Source organism: Podarcis melisellensis (genome assembly GCF_964234715.1).
Source record: "Podarcis melisellensis genome assembly, chromosome: 4".
In the NCBI taxonomy this organism is placed as follows: Eukaryota; Metazoa; Chordata; class Lepidosauria; order Squamata; family Lacertidae; genus Podarcis; species Podarcis melisellensis.
The window spans coordinates 22,879,957-22,901,714 of record NC_138531.1 but is presented as its reverse complement, the minus strand read 5'-3'; the positions used below and the strand labels follow the sequence as shown (position 1 = coordinate 22,901,714).

Here is a 21,758-nt window from a genome sequence, read left to right as displayed (position 1 = left end):
CCAGAGGACCAAACTGAAATGGGTTGACACTGCCTGCACCCCCTTTTGGCCTCCAGACTTTCCACCCAACCACTTCCACCGGGCTCCAGCCACACGTTGGGCCACCAAGAGAGGGCAAAGCCAGTGTAAGCGGCACCTGTTCCGTTTCTTCCTCCTGGCCTGCGACAAAGTTCAGTCGGTAGAGCATGAGACTTCAGGGTCTTGGGAATGGGCGTAGCCAGGGCGATAGGAGGGTAGCTCTCCTCCCCAATCAAGTAAATCAATAAAAATGGTAGAAATAATCAGAATATTTTAATTGAAATGCTCGCTAAGGTTGTGGTGCATTCTGGCAACACAACTGGCAACCCAACAGAGGTAGGCATGGCTTCTGCAAACTGACCCATTGCTTGGTTCTGGACATAGGACCCAACTCCTAGCGGCATTGCCATTCAAATCGTGTGCATGTCCCAAAATCATGTGATTGATTATGCAGGGTGAGGCTACCCGGGACCCCCCCCCCATTATTTTATTCAAGTTGGCACTACTGGTTCTGCAACAGGACGGGTGGGTGCCCTGCCGCCCCTAACATCCATGGTCGTGGGTTCGAGTCCCACACTGGGTTGGACTAAGTGCCCCTCGTGGTCCTTTCCAACTCTGCAATTCCTCCTCCTCGCGTGGTGCTGCAAGGAAAGGAGGATCTGGGGCCATTGCGCGCCATCCAAAGCGCGGTGGGGTGGGCGCGCGTGACGCAGCGAGGAGGAGGAGGAGGATTGGTCTCAACGGGAGGGGAAGGCGAAGGGAATTCGGGACACCCCCCGCCAGCGAAAGGCATGCCACCGATGCCTCCCAGCCCACCTGGCGCCGGCCCTCTCCCCGCTCGTAGCAGGAGGCGCCGTGCGCGCGTGTCGCCCTCCTCTCCGGCTGCGCCGGTGGATGCTCGCGGGGAACAGCTGTTGCTGGGCGACTGCAAGGCTGCAGCGCCAGCCAGCAAGAAGGAACCTGCTCGCACCGTTTCGCCCTGATCTCCTCGCTGCCGGGCGCCACCACCGCCTATTCTTCCTCCTCCTTCCCACCATCCCCGACCCCTCCCGGGTCACGCCCTCTCTGCGCACCGGCGACAACTCCAAACCCCCGAGAACCATCACCAAAATCAGCTCGGGGGGGAGAGGGTGGCCAGAGCATCCCGCTCCAATCACGCCATGAAGGGAGAGGCAGGCGGTAGGTTGCCAGCGGCGGTCGGGTTGCTTCTCTGTATGGTATGATGCTGCTTCTTCCCCCTCCCCCTTTTATCAATAATGCTACCGATAATAATTATACCGTGTGGCGGCGGCTGCTCCTTTCCTGCTGACGGGCTTTGCAGTTCCTGGCGGGTGCGGGGAAAGCAGGAGAAGGCAAGGCTGGCGCAGCTGCACCGGAGGAGGAGGAGGAAGAGGCCTCCTGGGCTTGTTTTCGGTCAGGGCTTCACCTGGGCGCGGGAAGAAGGAGGCAGCTGCTCTCCACCTTCCGGTGAGGAGGGGAGGTGAGGAAGAGGCCTTTGTGGCCCTCAGAGGAAAAGGAGCCCAGAACTGGCTGGAAACCTTTGCCCTTCAAAGGGGGTGGGAGGAAAGGCTTGCAGAGCCACATTGGCAGCATAGGAAAGGGTGGGGGGGAAGAAAGAGCCCAGTGACCCTTTTTTTGCACAGGTGCCCTCCTCCCCAAAGATAGGCCTGGTCTGTTTCTTTAGGGAGATCCACAGGCTTTCCTGGGCCTTCTTGCCTCTGCAACAGTCTTCTAAGATGGCCTTCTCCCTTTGGCATCATTGGTGATGTCAGCCAAAGATCTGGGGGAAGCAGTTGACCGCTCTGGGGGTCAAGCATGTAAAACTACAAACCATTGTTGGGCCCATGCGGTATTCTAACTCAATAAGAAGGTAGGCCCCCCATACATGATATGAGGCACTCAACACATTGGGTCTCAGCCCCCAGCTCAATTATGTGACCATTAAAAAAAAAATTAAGTAGGTGTGCGCAAGTACAGTGGTACCTCGGGTTACATACGCTTCAGGTTACATATGCTTCAGGTTACACACTCCACTAAGCCAGAAATAGTGCTTCAGGTTCAGAACTTTGCTTCAGGATAAGAACAGAAATCGGGCTCCAGCGGCGCGGCGGCTGCAGGAGGCCCCATTAGCTAAAGTGGTGCTTCAGGTTAAGAACCGTTTCAGGTTAAGAACGGACCTCCGGAACAAATTAAGTACTTAACCTGAGTTACCACTGTATATAATATTTTGAGGGGAAATAAAATTGCAAAAAATTAAATGAAAGTTAGGTTTTCTAAATATTGGGGGGACGGGGTTAGTTAAACTAACATGGGTAAACAGGTTAAATACTGAGACGGTAACACAAGTCGAAGGTTAAAGGCTGATGTGCCAAGGTAATACCTGAATAGGCTGCCCCCCCATTTTTTAAAAAAAGCTCTGTAGGCTATATTCCCAGATGCCACCCTTGTTAGGGAGCCCCAGAAGAGAGAGAGCCATAGGGACCTAAAGCTCTTGAACGAAGTATCCCCAGTATCCGTTCTCCACCCCCAGTTAAAAATTCCAAACTTCCTTGAGTTAAGCATGAGGAGATTCTGTGCCCAAAGAGCATTTTCATGCAAGGCTGAAATACCTGTGAGCTTCTCCCCTATTATTTTTACACGAAGTTCAATATTAACCCAGGTGGGAAGGGCGGGATCAGGAAAACCCAGTTCCAAATGTATATTCTAGTCAAGGGTGGTGCGTTTGCATTTCAGACTTGGTTTAAGCCTTTTGTTTAAAAACACCCTGTAAGTACATATGTCCAACTTCAAATTAATATTAATTTCATACCAGTTTTAGTGTCAGAGCTTTTTCCAAAAAAAGCAAAAATGAAAAAACACCTGGAAATTTGTGGTTTAGGAAGAATGCTGAGAGCAGAGATTCCTAGACCTTCCCGCAGAACTGAAGTTCCCATGGTTCGCTAGAGAAAGGGAATGTTTTTACACCTAGGGTTCCCCTAGCCTTGTCTGACACTCGCGTAGGCCCTGTTCCCATGCATATTCATCACTATGTTCTTATGTGTCAGCAGCAACTATCCTTATGAGGAATTGTTGATGGAATTGGGTATCTTTAGCTTGGTAAAGAGGAGATTTGATAGCTATCTTCAAATATCAAAAGGGCTGACACATGGAGGATGGAGCAAGCTTGTTTCCTCCTGCTTCTGAGGCTAGGATCTGAACCAATGGATTCAAGTTAAAAGAACATCAGGAATAACTTTCTGACAGTAAGTGCTGTTTGTCAGTGGAACAGACTCCCACAAGAGGTGGTGGACTCTCTCCTTCTTTGGAGTCTTTTAAGCAGAGGTTTGATGGCTATCTGTCATGGATGTTTTATTTTAGATTCCTGCAAATTCAAGGGGTTGGACTAAATTACCCTTGAGGTCCCTTTCTGACTCTACAATGATATGATTCTATGATTCTAATTACTACACTGCAGTTAGCTTTACTGTCCTCTCTCTGTGGAGACCTAGTCCAAAGTGTTTACATATGCCCCCATGGTCTGTCCTTTCATAATACAGTACTGCTTAGTTCTGCTATACTATTTTTAGTGTTCATTGACTGAGTGGAGTGCATTTCAGCAGGGTGGCTAAATTATAATACATGGGTTTCTTTGGTTTTTTAAAAAAAGAATCACAATACCATTATTATTGTTGTTGTTGTTGTTGTTATATTTATATGCCACCCATCTGATTGCTTTGCCCCAGCCACTCTGGGCGGCTTCCAGCAAAATATAAAAACGCAATAAAACTTTAAATATTAAAAACTTCCTTATAAGGACTGCCTCTTCCCTTTGCACTTCAACCTTTATATGCTACATTCAAACTATGCAGAGTCATAAAACCAAGCCACGTAACTGTGTATGTGCTTATTTCAGGTTTTCTGGTAGAGAGAATTGAGTTACGTTGCCATATGGTCCTCCACTCCTCAGCAGTATTCTCGCTGGGTTAAAATGAGATTTGCACAAGAACCCAAAGGCAGCACATGCCCTTTTGGTATAATTAGCTTTTATTTGCTCATTACCTTATATTGCTATCTTCAGAATTGTTCAGTTATAAAATATTCTTATTCAAAAAAACAACAACCATGGTTGCTGATTAGGGGTAGTTTTGAATATGTACCTACTATCTTCCTATCAATTTTATTTCCCCTTCCTTCCTTCCTTCCTTTCTCTCCTGCCCCCCACTCTCCAGTTTGTTTTTTAAGCTGCCATGGGAACTGACTGCCAGCAGCAAATTGTCACATCCTTTCCTGCAGAGTCAAAAGCACAATTTTCACATGACTTAGAAACAATCTTAATGGGATCTTGGTAGAAGTAGAAGAACAGAATTGTAGAATTGGAAAGGACCCTGGGGATCATCTAGTCCAGGCACGTCCAACAGGTAGATCACTGGACGTCTATGATAGATCACTGGTAGATCACTGGCTTCCCCCAAAGCAGCTCAACAAGTTTGGGGCTCCCCTAAAAAAGCTCACCAACTTTGACCTGAACTGCAAGAAAACAGGGCTTTCCTCCTCTAAAAAAAGCTGAACAACTTTGACCTGAACCCCCCAAAAATGGGGTAGATCACTGTCAGTTGTTAACTCTTGTAAGTAGATCGCAGTCTCTTGGGAGTTGGCCGCCTCTGATCTAGTCCAACCCCCTGCAATGTAGGAATATGCAGCTGGGATTGAACCTGCAACCGTGGCATTATCAGCACCAGCTGAGCTATCCATGCAGAAATCCTTGCTGAAGCCACTAGATCTCGGTTGTGAAAACCGAGCAGTGGGGTGGGGAGTTGAATTGGGAATTTCCTCATGCATACCCTTCAACATTTCTCTGATGAAAATAGGGATGTCCTAAGAAAAAGCGGGACATTCTGGGATGAAACGAGAAACCGGGACGGCTTCTGTAAATCCGGGACTGTCCCTGGAAAATAGGGACACTTGGAAGCCTGTTGATAAGGACTGGCACTCAAAGAACCAAAGCTGCAATCCTAACCCTACTTACTTCAAAGTAAGCGCCACTGAATTCAGTAAGACTGAAGAGATGGTGACAACGGCACTGTTGCCTGTTTGCACACACAATGACAGGGCCTATAATTAAGGTATATCTTTGGTGGCCAAAAAAGAAATAAAAAAAGAGGTAGCTTTATCTGGAAGGAGAAAGAAACAGTATGGCTGATAATAATATGAAGAAAAGGGGGTAGCTCTTCTGCTTGAGCGGATGGAGCTAATATTTTTTGAAAGGAAGGCTGGGTGACATAGTTATTTGTGTTATTTCTAGTCATTGCCTTGGCCTTCTTCAGAGTGTGTCTTTCCTCTCAATGTGCTGGCTTATATTGCTCTGATTTAAATTCCCAATGCATTTCTCCCCCTTTAAAAGCTTTTGAAAATCTTCATAGAATTTTTTATTGGGGGGGGCGGTCAGGTATTTTTCTTTGTCATCGTCTTCTCTTGCTTCTAAAAATAAGCTGAAAGAGTGATATTCTGATTTGCACATTAACAAAAATGAGGCTGCATTCCTACATATTAAGCAATGGCAGTGTGCCCAAATTAATGTTTATTTCTGATTCTTGCTGTTCAGAGAAAATGCCTCTGCTGACAGAGAAAGCAAATTGGCACGGCCTTTTTATAGTCCCCCTCGCCACTTTTTTTAAAGTATGCATGATCTAGCTTCATGTATTCTTGATACAGAAGTTGATTCTGGAAAAAAGGGACCCCAAAGGCATATTGCAAAATAGCCCACACATACATTTTCTATTTACCTTTCATAGATAGCATAATGTTGCAGTGATTATTTGAAATGTAGAGTGCTAAAATGTGAGTGTGGACAGTTCCAGACAACTTTTACGAATGTTAGAAAATGTAGGGAAATCTGGGGCAGTTGACCACCTAAATGTGATTTGTAGCATTTATTTGTTATGCCCAAAAATAAGGAAGTGACCCTTAAGAGTATTTATATGCCGTTCTTCAAAACACATTCTTGAGTTTTGCAATAAGATATTAAATGCAATAATACAAAAACATAAATCTATATAAAAAACAGCAACAAATAAAAGAACAGCACCTATGCTCATGGAACTCCTCAGAGATATTAATAAGCCACATTTAAGTTTCACAAATTAAGTATAGAAGACTGCATCCAACTGAGTCTTAGACTCCTCAAAAGGAGCTCAGAGTAGCTGAGATAGTCACAACTAAGTTGAGATTGTCACGACTAATTTATGTCTTGTGTCAGGGCACTGCCATCAGAGCAGGGGCAGGAAACAGAGGGGCAGTTGTGTTACAGGGAGCCTCCGAAAATCTTGCGAAGCAGTTCCTCTTCCAGTGATGAGGAAAACCCCACCTCCAGTGAGGAAGATGTGAAAGGACCAGAGGATGCTGGTGGGAGCATCAGCACCACTTCTGGCAAAGCTGGCCAGGAGGGAAGCACGCCCCTCCGTCCCCCACCCTGCGCAGAAGTCTAAAGCGCAAAGAGGGAAGGAAGAGGCTGGGCGTAACAAGGCTTTTATGCTGGAGGAGGTCTAGGAAACAGGCACCCTTCTGCTAGCGATTGAGGCAGACATGAACTTTGGGGTTCTGCACTGTAAATAAAGGTAAAGGGACCCCTGACCATTAGGTCCAGTCGTGACTGACTCTGGGGTTGCGGCGCTCATCTCACTTTATTAGCCGAGGGAGCCGACGTACAGCTTCCGGGTCATGTAGCCAGTATGACTAAGCCGCTTCTGGCGAACCAGGGCAGCACACGGAAACACCGTTTATCTTCCCGCAGGAGCAGTCCCTATTTATCTACTTGCACTTTGACGTGCTTTCGAACTGCTAGTTTGGCAGGAGCAGGGACCGAGCAACGGGAGCTCACCCCTTCACGGGGATTCAAACTGCCAACCTTCTGTTTTTTATATATATATAAATTTTTATTAAGTTTTTCTTTAACAAATAATTTTGACAACCATGTTTACCAATTTACAGTTTTTGAACTTCCACCAGTACCTCCTTCAATCATCCATTTTTCATATCTTTACACATTTTCTATGTAGTATTGCCGATTTGATAATAACCTTCCATCTCAGTTTCTTTCTTACAATATACCTTGGTTTATCACAAAGCCTCTTTAAAACCCACTAGCGTTGTCTGTTCATCACATACAGTTTTCAGATATTCCGTAAACTTTCCCCAGTCCTCAATGAATTTGTGATCTTTCTGATATCTAATTTTTCCAGTCATTTTATCCAATTCTGCATAATCCATAAGTTTCATTCTCCACTCAGTCAAGGTCGGTAAACCGCCAACCTTCTGATCGGCAAGTCCTCTGTGGTTTAATCCACAGTGCCACCCGCGTCCCTTGTGCACTGTAAATAGTTTGCACCAAAATAAAACCTGTAAAAGACAGGTTGGAATCCTGCCTGGTTACTCATGAGCAACCACCCTTGCCATCTGACATCTTGATTTCAACCTGAGGTTGTAGTTTTGCCCTTCCATTCTAATCACAAGCTGTGACCAATAATAACCAAGGAAGCACTGCCAGAGGGTTCTTCTTTTGCAGCAAGGAGCAGAAATGTGAGGTTCCAGGGTGGGGCTCTGCCAGCCCAGGATCTATTGGATCACAAGTTGACCCCGCTACTGTCACACAATTCCATTGGGCCCAATTGGGGCCTGCCCCCTCACCTTCTGCCCCAGCTGACACACTCGGCAGTGGTTTGGATGTGCTCCTGTTGTTCCATTAAGCCCCAATGGGCAGCAACCATGGTTAGGATTTCACCCATATAGGTGAACAACTATTTCCTCTCACTGTGTGCAAGTATTTGGGTTTCTACCTAATAGCCTGATTGCTAGCCAGTGTAACTATACAGCACTCTTTCCTGGTTGAGAACCAGAATCTCGCAGCTTTGCCAGCTTCCTTAATTTTTAAAGAAAACATGTTGGGAGTGTGATGTTTTATGGTGATACAAAAGAGCAAACGTATTCTGCCAGAATATGAAAAAAAGTATCTTTCTGCAGTGTTGCAGAAAAAAGTATCTTGACCTTCAACTTAATATGTAAACCAAGTATATCTATATTTCCTCTTACAAAATGTTTGGCAGGGTGTAGCTCTCATCTTGTGTCTGAGTTCATATAGAAACGTGGGTAAGCATTTGACTGATTATGTCTCATGGGTGTGCAAAAGGAAAAATGAATGTAGGAGAGTAGAATAATGGGCAAAAAACTAAAATTAGCACCTTTGATTTGTTAGGTTTGTCTCTTAAAAAAAACCACAACCTCTTATATTGCGGTTTTGCTTCAGTAAACATATGAGAAAAAAGTATGTTGAAAAGATGGTCCTTCCTAATTTAATAAAGGACGTCTCATTATACTAATAAATCCATGACTGTGTGCTGACCTGCTATGCTTTAAAAAAGAAGAAGATATAGACAGCATTCATTCTAAATGTAAGCTACAGATGGAGAATTGGCTTTAACTATATTTGCTTATCTCCCCCAGAAACTAGAAATGTAGGGTTTTTGTTTTTAATTGCCCTTTGTAAATATATATATATATATTATTTATTGATTTTTCACACAAAAAATACTATACACACACATATAAATGTATTTAAATTTTCAGATTTACAAACAATCATCAAGCAAACAAAACAATTTCCATAAGTTCCCTTTGACTTCCCTCCTCCCCTTTAGTGGGTTCTTATGTTAACTTATTCTCCTGCATCTTCCCTGTTAGTCCAATTCTATTAAATCCCCAATAAAACCATAGTCCAACTTTTAACTACAAGTGTCATTCCAACCCTACTAATAATTTTAATTTACTAATAATTTTAATTTACAATGGTGCTTTTTTTAGGGAAATTGTATATTTTCCCCATTCCACGTTGAGATTTTAGTCTTCCTGATTCCTAATTCTTCCGGTCAGTTTTGTCATTTCTGCATAGTCCATCAGTTTAATCTGCCATTCTTCTCTGGTAGGGACTCTTTCCATCTCTGGGCTAGTAGTGTCCGGGCAGCAGTAGTTGCATACATGAAAAGTGTCATCTGGTCACTTGGAATTTCGACACTTACAATTCCTAAAAGAAAAGCTTCTGGTTTTTTAGAAAAGGTTATTTTAAACATTTTTTTTTAATTCAAATTTTAACATAGATCATAAATTACTTTATCCATTGACTTCTCATCCTCCCCTTCCATGGTTTCCATATACATCCTCGAATGCTGCATATTTCACACAAACTATTCAACACATCCAATACATATACTAGTCAATGCATTTTAAGTTACTTGTCTTAATAATTAACGCTGTTGCTCATATTTGTAAGTGGTCTGGGTCTTTTGATTATATCAAGAACCCATTTGAACTTTTCAGCAATTGAGATATGCTAAGCAATTCCTAATTTCTTGGAGGCTAGATTAAGGGAGCAGGAGGAAAGTCATAGAATCATAGAGTTGGAAGAGACCACAAGGGCCATCGAGTCCAACCCCCTGCCAAGCAGGAAACACCATCAGAGCACTCCTGACATATGGTTGTCAAGCCTCTGCTTAAAGACCTCCAAAGAAGGAGACTCCACCACACTCCTTGGCAGCAAATTCCACTGTCGAACAGCTCTTACTGTCAGGAAGTTCTTCCTAATGTTTAGGTGGAATCTTCTTTCTTGTAGTTTGGATCCATTGCTCCGTGTCCGCTTCTCTGGAGCAGCAGAAAACAACCTTTCCCCCTCCTCTATGTGACATCCTTTTATATATTTGAACATGGCTATCATATCACCCCTTAACCTCCTCTTCTCCAGGCTAAACATGCCCAGCTCACTTAGCCATTCCTCATAAGGCATCGTTTCCAGGCCCTGTGGAACACCCTCCCTTCAGATGTGAAGGAAATAAGTAGCTATCCTATCTTTAAAAGACACCTGAAGGCAGCCCTGTTTAGGGAAGTTTTTAATATTTAACGCTCTATTGTTTTTAATACTTGATTGGGAGCCGCCCAGAGTGGCTGGTGAAACTCAGCCAGATGGGCTGGGTATTAATAATAATAATAATAATAATAATAATAATAATAATAATAATATCTATTCAGCACTCTTTTCCTGGTTGAGAACCAGAATCTCGCAGCTTTGCCAGTTTCCTTAATTTTTAAAGAAAACATGTTGGGAGTGTGATGTTTTATGGTGATACAAAAGAGCAAACGTATTCTGCCAGAATATGAAAAAAAGTATCTTTCTGCAGTGTTGCAGAAAAAAGTATCTTGACCTTCAACTTAATATGTAAACCATATCTATCTTTCCTCTTACAAAATGTAGCTCTCATCTTGCGTCTGAGTTCATATAGAAACGTGGGCAAGCATTTGACTGATTATGTCTCAGGGGTGTGCAAAAAGAAAAATGAATGTAGGAGAATAGAATAATGGGCAAAAATCTAAAATTAGCACCTTTGATTTGTTAGGTTTGTCTCTTAAAAAAAACACAACCTCTTATATTGTGGTTTTGCTTCAGTAAACACATGAGAAAAAAGTATGTTGAAAAGATGGTCCTTGCTAATTTAATAAAGGACGTCTTATTATATTAATAAATCCATGACTGTGTGCTGACCTGCTATGCTTTAAAAAAGAAGAAGATATAGACAGCATTCATTCTAAATGTAAGCTACAGATGGAGAATTGGCTTTAACTAGATTTGCTTATCTCCCCCAGAAACTAGAAATGTAGGGGGTTTTTTAAATTGCCCTTTGTAAAAAAAATAAATTATATATTATTTATTGATTTTTCACACAAAAAATACTATACACACACACACATATATAAATGTATTTAAATTTTCAGATTTACAAATAATCATCAAGCAAACAAAACAATCTCCATAAGTTCCCTTTGTGGACCGAGAACTCCCAGAAGTGCAAGCTGGATTTAGAAGAGGCAGAGGAACCAGAGACCAAATTGCAAACATGCGCTGGATTATGGAGAAAGCTAGAGAGTTCCAGAAAGACATCTACTTCTGCTTCATTGACTATGCAAAAGCCTTTGACTGTGTCGACCACGGCAAACTATGGCAAGTTCTTAAAGAAATGGGAGTGCCAGATCACCTCATCTGTCTCCTGAAAAATCTCTATGTGGGACAAGAAGCTACAGTTAGAACTGGATATGGAACAACTGATTGGTTCAAAATTGGGAAAGGAATACGACAAGGCTGTATTTTGTCTCCCTGCTTATTTAACTTATATGCAGAATTCATCATGCGAAAGGCTGGGCTGGATGAATCCCAACCCGGAATTAAGATTGCCGGAAGAAATATCAACAACCTCAGATATGCAGATGACACAACCTTGATGGCAGAAAGTGAGGAGGAATTAAAGAACCTTTTAATGAGGGTGAAAGAGGAGAGCGCAAAATATGGTCTGAAGCTCAACATCAAAAAAACGAAGATCATGGCCACTGGTCCCATCACCTCCTGGCAAATAGAAGGGGAAGAAATGGAGGTGGTGAGAGATTTTACTTTCTTGGGCTCAATGATCACTGCAGATGGTGACAGCAGCCACGAAATTAAAAGACGCCTGCTTCTTGGGAGAAGGGCAATGACAGGCCTAGACAGCATCTTGAGAAGTAGAGACATCACCTTGCCAACAAAGGTTCGTATAGTTAAAGCTATGGTTTTCCCAGTAGTGATGTATGGAAGTGAGAGCTGGACCATAAAGAAGGCTGATCGCCGAAGAATTGATGCTTTTGAATTATGGTGCTGGAGGAGACTCTTGAGAGTCCCATGGACTGCAAGAAGATCAAACCTCTCCATACTGAAGGAAATCAACCCTGAGTGCTTACTGGAAGGACAGATTGTGAAGCTGAGGCTCCAGTACTTTGGCCACCTCATGAGAAGAGAAGACTCCCTGGAGAAGACCCTGATGTTGGGAAAGATGGAGGGCACAAGGAGAAGGGGACGGCAGCGGACGAGATGGTTGGATAGTGTTTTTGAGGTTACCAGCATGAGTTTGACCAAACTGCGGGAGGCAGTGGAGGACAGAGGTGCCTGGCGTTCTCTGGTCCATGGGGTCACGAAGAGTTGGACACGACTAAACGACTAAACAACAACAACAAATGTTAACTTATTCTCCTGCATCTTCCCTGTTAGTCCAATTCTATTAAATCCCCAATAAAACCATAGTCCAACTTTTAACTACAAGTGTCATTCCAACCCTACTAATAATTTTAATTTACTAATAATTTTAATTTACAATGGTGCTTTTTTAAGGGAAATTGTATATTTTCCCCATTCCACGTTGAGATTTTAGTCTTCCTGATTCCTAATTCTTCCGGTCAGTTTTGTCATTTCTGCATAGTCCATCAGTTTAATCTGCCATTCTTCTCTGGTAGGGACTCTTTCCATCTCTGGGCTAGTAGTGTCCGGGCAGCAGTAGTTGCATACATGAAAAGTGTCATCTGGTCACTTGGAATTTCGACACTTACAATTCCTAAAAGAAAAGCTTCTGGTTTTTTAGAAAAGGTTATTTTAAACATTTTTTTTTAATTCAAATTTTAACATAGATCATAAATTACTTTATCCATTGACTTCTCATCCTCCCCTTCCATGGTTTCCATATACATCCTCGAATGCTGCATATTTCACACAAACTATTCAACACATCCAATACATATACTAGTCAATGCATTTTAAGTTACTTGTCTTAATAATTAACGCTGTTGCTCATATTTGTAAGTGGTCTGGGTCTTTTGATTATATCAAGAACCCATTTGAACTTTTCAGCAATTGAGATATGCTAAGCAATTCCTAATTTCTTGGAGGCTAGATTAAGGGAGCAGGAGGAAAGTCATAGAATCATAGAGTTGGAAGAGACCACAAGGGCCATCGAGTCCAACCCCCTGCCAAGCAGGAAACACCATCAGAGCACTCCTGACATATGGTTGTCAAGCCTCTGCTTAAAGACCTCCAAAGAAGGAGACTCCACCACACTCCTTGGCAGCAAATTCCACTGTCCAACAGCTCTTACTGTCAGGAAGTTCTTCCTAATGTTTAGGTGGAATCTTCTTTCTTGTAGTTTGGATCCATTGCTCCGTGTCCGCTTCTCTGGAGCAGCAGAAAACAACCTTTCCCCCTCCTCTATGTGACATCCTTTTATATATTTGAACATGGCTATCATATCACCCCTTAACCTCCTCTTCTCCAGGCTAAACATGCCCAGCTCACTTAGCCATTCCTCATAAGGCATCGTTTCCAGGCCCTGTGGAACACCCTCCCTTCAGATGTGAAGGAAATAAGTAGCTATCCTATCTTTAAAAGACACCTGAAGGCAGCCCTGTTTAGGGAAGTTTTTAATATTTAACGCTCTATTGTTTTTAATACTTGATTGGGAGCCGCCCAGAGTGGCTGGTGAAACTCAGCCAGATGGGCTGGGTATTAATAATAATAATAATAATAATAATAATAATAATAATAATAATATCTATTCAGCACTCTTTTCCTGGTTGAGAACCAGAATCTCGCAGCTTTGCCAGTTTCCTTAATTTTTAAAGAAAACATGTTGGGAGTGTGATGTTTTATGGTGATACAAAAGAGCAAACGTATTCTGCCAGAATATGAAAAAAAGTATCTTTCTGCAGTGTTGCAGAAAAAAGTATCTTGACCTTCAACTTAATATGTAAACCATATCTATCTTTCCTCTTACAAAATGTAGCTCTCATCTTGCGTCTGAGTTCATATAGAAACGTGGGCAAGCATTTGACTGATTATGTCTCAGGGGTGTGCAAAAAGAAAAATGAATGTAGGAGAATAGAATAATGGGCAAAAATCTAAAATTAGCACCTTTGATTTGTTAGGTTTGTCTCTTAAAAAAAACACAACCTCTTATATTGTGGTTTTGCTTCAGTAAACACATGAGAAAAAAGTATGTTGAAAAGATGGTCCTTGCTAATTTAATAAAGGACGTCTTATTATATTAATAAATCCATGACTGTGTGCTGACCTGCTATGCTTTAAAAAAGAAGAAGATATAGACAGCATTCATTCTAAATGTAAGCTACAGATGGAGAATTGGCTTTAACTAGATTTGCTTATCTCCCCCAGAAACTAGAAATGTAGGGGGTTTTTTAAATTGCCCTTTGTAAAAAAAATAAATTATATATTATTTATTGATTTTTCACACAAAAAATACTATACACACACACACATATATAAATGTATTTAAATTTTCAGATTTACAAATAATCATCAAGCAAACAAAACAATCTCCATAAGTTCCCTTTGTGGACCGAGAACTCCCAGAAGTGCAAGCTGGATTTAGAAGAGGCAGAGGAACCAGAGACCAAATTGCAAACATGCGCTGGATTATGGAGAAAGCTAGAGAGTTCCAGAAAGACATCTACTTCTGCTTCATTGACTATGCAAAAGCCTTTGACTGTGTCGACCACGGCAAACTATGGCAAGTTCTTAAAGAAATGGGAGTGCCAGATCACCTCATCTGTCTCCTGAAAAATCTCTATGTGGGACAAGAAGCTACAGTTAGAACTGGATATGGAACAACTGATTGGTTCAAAATTGGGAAAGGAATACGACAAGGCTGTATTTTGTCTCCCTGCTTATTTAACTTATATGCAGAATTCATCATGCGAAAGGCTGGGCTGGATGAATCCCAACCCGGAATTAAGATTGCCGGAAGAAATATCAACAACCTCAGATATGCAGATGACACAACCTTGATGGCAGAAAGTGAGGAGGAATTAAAGAACCTTTTAATGAGGGTGAAAGAGGAGAGCGCAAAATATGGTCTGAAGCTCAACATCAAAAAAACGAAGATCATGGCCACTGGTCCCATCACCTCCTGGCAAATAGAAGGGGAAGAAATGGAGGTGGTGAGAGATTTTACTTTCTTGGGCTCAATGATCACTGCAGATGGTGACAGCAGCCACGAAATTAAAAGACGCCTGCTTCTTGGGAGAAGGGCAATGACAGGCCTAGACAGCATCTTGAGAAGTAGAGACATCACCTTGCCAACAAAGGTTCGTATAGTTAAAGCTATGGTTTTCCCAGTAGTGATGTATGGAAGTGAGAGCTGGACCATAAAGAAGGCTGATCGCCGAAGAATTGATGCTTTTGAATTATGGTGCTGGAGGAGACTCTTGAGAGTCCCATGGACTGCAAGAAGATCAAACCTCTCCATACTGAAGGAAATCAACCCTGAGTGCTTACTGGAAGGACAGATTGTGAAGCTGAGGCTCCAGTACTTTGGCCACCTCATGAGAAGAGAAGACTCCCTGGAGAAGACCCTGATGTTGGGAAAGATGGAGGGCACAAGGAGAAGGGGACGGCAGCGGACGAGATGGTTGGATAGTGTTTTTGAGGTTACCAGCATGAGTTTGACCAAACTGCGGGAGGCAGTGGAGGACAGAGGTGCCTGGCGTTCTCTGGTCCATGGGGTCACGAAGAGTTGGACACGACTAAACGACTAAACAACAACAACAAATGTTAACTTATTCTCCTGCATCTTCCCTGTTAGTCCAATTCTATTAAATCCCCAATAAAACCATAGTCCAACTTTTAACTACAAGTGTCATTCCAACCCTACTAATAATTTTAATTTACTAATAATTTTAATTTACAATGGTGCTTTTTTAAGGGAAATTGTATATTTTCCCCATTCCACGTTGAGATTTTAGTCTTCCTGATTCCTAATTCTTCCGGTCAGTTTTGTCATTTCTGCATAGTCCATCAGTTTAATCTGCCATTCTTCTCTGGTAGGGACTCTTTCCATCTCTGGGCTAGTAGTGTCCGGGCAGCAGTAGTTGCATACATGAAAAGTGTCATCTGGTCACTTGGAATTTCGACACTTACAATTCCTAAAAGAAAAGCTTCTGGTTTTTTAGAAAAGGTTATTTTAAACATTTTTTTTTAATTCAAATTTTAACATAGATCATAAATTACTTTATCCATTGACTTCTCATCCTCCCCTTCCATGGTTTCCATATACATCCTCGAATGCTGCATATTTCACACAAACTATTCAACACATCCAATACATATACTAGTCAATGCATTTTAAGTTACTTGTCTTAATAATTAACGCTGTTGCTCATATTTGTAAGTGGTCTGGGTCTTTTGGTTATATCAAGAACCCATTTGAACTTTTCAGCAATTGAGATATGCTAAGAAATTTCTTGGAGGCTAGATTAAGGGAGCAGGAGGAAAGTCATAGAATCATAGAGTTGGAAGAGACCACAAGGGCCATCGAGTCCAACCCCCTGCCAAGCAGGAAACACCATCAGAGCACTCCTGACATATGGTTGTCAAGCCTCTGCTTAAAGACCTCCAAAGAAGGAGACTCCACCACACTCCTTGGCAGCAAATTCCACTGTCAAACAGCTCTTACTGTCAGGAAGTTCTTCCTAATGTTTAGGTGGAATCTTCTTTCTTGTAGTTTGGATCCATTGTTCCGTGTCCGCTTCTCTGGAGCAGCAGAAAACAACCTTTCTCCCTCCTCTATGTGACATCCTTTTATATATTTGAACATGGCTATCATATCACCCCTTAACCTTCTCTTCTCCAGGCTAAACATGCCCAGCTCCCTTAGCCGTTCCTCATAAGGCATCGTTTCCAGGCCTTTGACCATTTTGGTTGCCCTCCTCTGGAAATGTTCCAGTTTGTCAGTGTCCTTCTTGAACTGTGGTGCCCAGAACTGGACACAGTACTCCAGGTGAGGTCTGACCAGAGCAGAATACAGTGGCACTATTACTTCCCTTGATCTAGATGCTATACTCCTATTGATGCAGCCCAGAATTGCATTGGCTTTTTTAGCTGCCGCGTCCCACTGTTGGCTCATGTCAAGTTTGTGGTCAACCAAGACTCCTAGATCCTTTTCACATGTACTGCTCTCAAGCCAGGTGTCACCCATCTTGTATTTGTGCCTCATATATTTTTTTGCCCAAGTGCAATACCTTACATTTCTCCCTGTTACAATTCATCTTGTTTGTTTTGGCCCAGTTCTCTAATCTGTCAAGGTCGTTTTGAAGTGTGATCCTGTCCTCTGGGGTGTTAGCCACCCCTCCCAGTTTGGTGTCATCTGCAAATTTGATCAGGATGCCCTTGAGTCCATCATCCAAGTCGTTGATAAAGATGTTGAATAAGACCGGGCCCAAGACAGAACCCTGTGGCACCCCACTAGTCACTCTTCTCCAGGATGAAGAGGAACCATTGATGAGCACCCTTTGGGTTCGGTCAGTCAGCCAGTTACAAATCCACTGAGTGGTAGCATAGTCAAGACCGCATTTTACCAGCTTCTTTACAAGAATATCATGGGGCACCTTGTCAAATGCCTTGCTGAAATCAAGGTAGGCTACATCCACTGCATTCCCTTCATCTACCAGGCTTGCAATTCTGTTAAAAAATGAGATCAGGTTAGTCAAGTGAAGTGAAGCTGACCAGAACGCCCTGTCTTGTTTGTGCAGGGCATTAATTTATTCTTTAAGATGGTCAAGCAGCTTTTATTTGTTTCTTGACATGATAATGTTCTTTTCTTTTGCAGGGAATTTCACAGTTTTAGATAACCACAGCTAATTTAAGTATGCTTAAAAGAAAACAGAGCTCAAGGGTAGAGGCCCAGCCAGTGACGGATTTTGGTCCTGATGAATCCCTGTCAGACAACGCTGATATCCTGTGGATTAACAAACCAGTAAGTTTTTTAAAAAGCATTTTAAAGTCTCAACCCTTTATATAAGAGCCTGATTAAGCCATAGTCCTGTTAATTCCCATTGACTTTAATATAAGAGATTAAAATACGTGCTCGTTGAATTCAAGGGGTTGCTAAATTGCTCTCACCAGAATATGTGTGTATGTGTGTGTCTTACAGATGCTTGAAAATTTTCTGTGACATAAATTTGACTGCCTTTGGACTTAAAGGATTCCAGAGTCTTGGATGGATAAATGAGTGAACGTATGAAAAATTGTGGAAAAGGAGTGTGACGGGGAATTAGGCCATGTCCTGGTTGATCTAAAAGAGAGTAGCTAAAGACTCAACCCTGCTTTTCTTCTCCATAGAACGTTGATAAGGAAATCTGGCCATAGCTGTCAACTTTTCCCTTTTCTTGCAACGAATCCTATCTGGAATAAGGGAATTTCCCTTAAAAAAAGGAAAACATTGACAGCTATGAATCAGGCTGAACTCATGCATATCTACGTGGGGTGGCATACATTTCAGTAGATATGTACAGACTTGCCCTGTTAGAAACAGATTTTATTAAATATCACGAGATAAAGCAGTTATCAAATGCTGAAGTTAGAAATGTCCAAATGTCGCTGAATAATATTTTCCCACATTTTCTCTATTTTCAAGTTCTGAGAGTGTGGGACTAGCACTTTTTGTAATTATTTATTCCTGAATACATTGGACTGTGTTCACTGTCAGTCCTTCTAGACCCAATGAAAATAATGGCTATGACTAATGTAAGCACATTCCTTTCAGTGAATCTACTCTTGAGTATATCTTAGTTGGATGTCTTAAGGCAGGCTTCCTCAAACTTGGCCCTCCAGATGATTTGAGACTACAATTCCCATCATCCCTGACCACTGGTACTGCTAACTAGGGATCATGGGAGTTGTAGGTCAAAAACATCTGGAGGGCCAAGTTTGAGGAAGCCTGCCTTAAGGTTTGGATACCTTAAGCCTTCCAGGAAAAAAAACTGGCAGGAATGTGAGACAATAACAGATAAAGTATAGACTCTGAATGTTACGCATGTTTTCTTTGTTTGAAAATAGTTTCTAATCTCCAGCAGCGATGGTGGTAAGACAGGCAGAAAGAAATTGTACAGCACAGAGCAAGGAGAATCTGAATGATTCGCACAGCTGATTTAATTGCAAAAGAGAAATAAACTGCTTTCTTCTCTCCCTCTTTGAGTGGAAAAGTTTGCTCCAAGCTGTAGGTCACAAGATCTCATTAAAAAGAATAGTTAAATGTCATATATTTGTACTGTTAAAGAAGGTGATGAAAGCCTTGTTACTGCTTCTTGTTTTTCAGTGGGTGCACTCTTTACTACGCATCTGTGCCATCATCAGTGTTATTTCGGTCTGCATGAACACCCCAAAGACCTTTGAACATTATCCTCCTCTTCAATATGTGACCTTTGCTCTAGATACACTACTGATGTTTCTCTACACAGCAGAGATGATAGCAAAGATGCACATCCGTGGCATAGTCAAGGTGAGCTTTTCAAACACTTTTTAACGTGTATGCTTTTTTATTTATTTTTTAAAAAGACGAGTAATAGTACATTAGGTCCTGATCCTAAACAAATTAGCTGGAAGAAAGCATCACGGATCTGAGGGAAGCCTATGTTGGATCACGTTGGGCAATATCTTGCTAAGTAATACCTGGAATAGACCCATTAAAATCAATGGAAAGAAGACCAAGGAGGAGTGGCAGACTAAATTAATGGTCTATGCCGAAATGGCAAAACATACTGGAGCAATAAGAAAACCAGAAGAAAGAAATTTAATCAAGGAATGGGGAAAATCTGTGGAATATTTGAAAAGCTTTTGTATACAGTTAAATTGAATAGCAGGATTAACATAAAACAAGCAGTTAAATTTCTAAAACTGAACAATTATATTAACAATTAGTTAAGTTCTTTGACTTCAGTGGGTCTCCTCTGAGAATGACTAAGATTCGATGTCATCCTGTAAACTCCAGTCCTGAGCATATTTACTTTACAAAAGTCCTGAGCATATTTATTTGACAAATATTATTTATTTATTTAATTAAATAATAAAGTTTAGGATCAGGATACTAGGCCATTCTATTCTTTTACTGTAGTTTACCATTCCCCCTCCCATCATTTTATGTGTACATGTGTATGTGTTTCATGTTGGTGTTTATAAAAGAGGGACTGTGTGTGTGCATAAGAAGTCATATAAAAATATTGGATAATATGCCAACTTTCAGTCAGAATATTGTATATTAATCTTTTGAGACACTGTTTAAAAGGTTACTGAATATATAGATCAACAAAAAGGCCTTGTAGTACCTTAGTCTACGACAACAAACTCCACAGTTTGGGCTGTAGTCTTTCAGTTCTTTGGAAAGCCTTTTCTTGAAATCCATCTGGCGCCAACATTGATTGATTTGGGTGGCAGCCAGCACTGTGGTCTAAACCACTGAGCCTAGGGCTTGCCAATCGGAAGGTCGGCGGTTCGAATCCCTGTGACAGAGTGAGCTCCCATTGCTCGATCCCAGTTCCTGCCAACCTAGCAGTTTGAAAGCACGTCAAAGTGCAAGTAGATAAATAGGTACCACTCCGGCGGGAAGGTAAAAGGCGTTTCTGTGTGCTTCTCTGGTTTTGCCAGAAGCGGCTTAGTCATGCTGGCCACATGACCCAGAAAAACTGTCTGTGGACAAACTTCGGCTCCCTTGGCCAGTAAGGCAAGATGAGCACCGCAACCCCAGAGTTGTTCGCAACTGCACTTAACTGTCAAGGGTCCTTTACCTTTACCTATTAAAAACCTATCTCTTTAGCTAGGCTTTTAATTATGTGGATTCTTAATGTATTAGGCTTCTGACTTTCGTAGTAAGGAGAAGTTGTGTTATGTTATGTTATGTTGTTGTTATGTTATGTTATGTTATGTTATATGTTATGTTATGTTATTTCTAGCTTGTTTTTTTATCTTTACCTGGACCAAGATGGCATGTTGTAGTGCTCTTGTGGTGGAGCTCCATACATGAGTTTGCAGGTGGTTCAAACTGGATACAGCAGACAGGTTAGCAGTCAGAGTTTTGCCAAATTCAGGTTCTGAGTAATTTCTAAGAGGGAAATCCATGTGAATCTACATTTCAAAGTGACTGCAGGGGGGGGGCATATATTTTGCTGGTAGTAAGAATTGGCCGCACTAACCCTCCCAAAGTGGACATCTTAAACAAGCTTTGGGAGATCACAAGTGGGCATAATAAAATTACTCATCCGGGTAGGATAGGCTTTCCAAAACGAAGCAAAAGGCTTTTAGCAGGTATCAAAAACAATACAGCAAAGGCACTTGCCCGATATTAATAGCCAGGAAGTTCCAGAGCATGGGTGCTGCCACACTAAAAGATCAATTCCTTGCAAGTATAGACCAAATATTGCATGGAGCTTGTAAAAGTACAAGTTCCATGGATCAAAGTGGGCATTTATGGGGTAAGGCAATCCTTCAAATATGATAGTGTCAAGCTGTTGAGGGCTTCATGTAACAATAGTAGCCAATAGAATGGTATGAGTCATTCATAAAAGTGCTCTTGACTAGTTCTACTTGTTCTTAAAAGGAGTCCATTCTGTCCTCTCTCTCTCTTAGCCAAACCACATTTTGCATTAAATGTGTGCTTTTAAAAAACTTTAAGTGAGGGTCATGGAGGGGAAATCAGGGCTGAGAGTGTGGCACACAGGAAGGGGGATTTAGATCAGCAACCCCCCCCCCCAGCAGTGGTCCAAATGAAATCTACTCCCAGCTGCTTCTCTCCAATGCCAAACAGCTGCTTTGGGGAAGGGGGGGTAATTTTTGTCTGGATCATTTCATGGAGGGAAAGGGTAAAAATGATTCATTCCCACTCACTGTAGACACAAGCCTGGTTGTGATTACGTAGCTGTTATTTTAAGTTTTAAAAGCAAGCACGTATTGTGATGCTAGTTACGCTTTGGCTCCTAGTGTGCATATGAATGGTTGCATTTTTAGACCAATGCCAGTGGGAGCATCCTCTGCCTGCTAAGGCTATTTGAGCACGGAAGGCAATCTTCATTGGGGTCGTGGCTTG

General features: G+C 42.0%; 1 protein-coding gene across 5 annotated transcripts in view; it reads left to right on the top strand.

Moving 5' to 3' along the window:
• The first annotated feature begins 813 nt into the window (after nt 1-813).
• The window catches only part of NALCN (sodium leak channel, non-selective), a 197,577-nt gene continuing 176,632 nt past the window's right edge, over nt 814-21,758 (top strand). For 3 of the 5 annotated variants that reach the window (XM_081908125.1, XM_081908123.1, XM_081908124.1), the window contains exons 1-3: nt 819-1,197; nt 17,511-17,657; nt 18,999-19,181. In XM_081908125.1, coding sequence (XP_081764251.1) covers nt 17,550-17,657; nt 18,999-19,181 — 291 coding nt within the window. In that variant the 5' untranslated portion in view covers nt 819-1,197; nt 17,511-17,549. Of the gene's footprint in view, nt 1,198-17,510; nt 17,658-18,998; nt 19,182-21,758 lie in introns of all 5 variants that reach the window. The other 2 variants (XM_081908129.1, XM_081908122.1) reach the window with 2 other exon arrangements.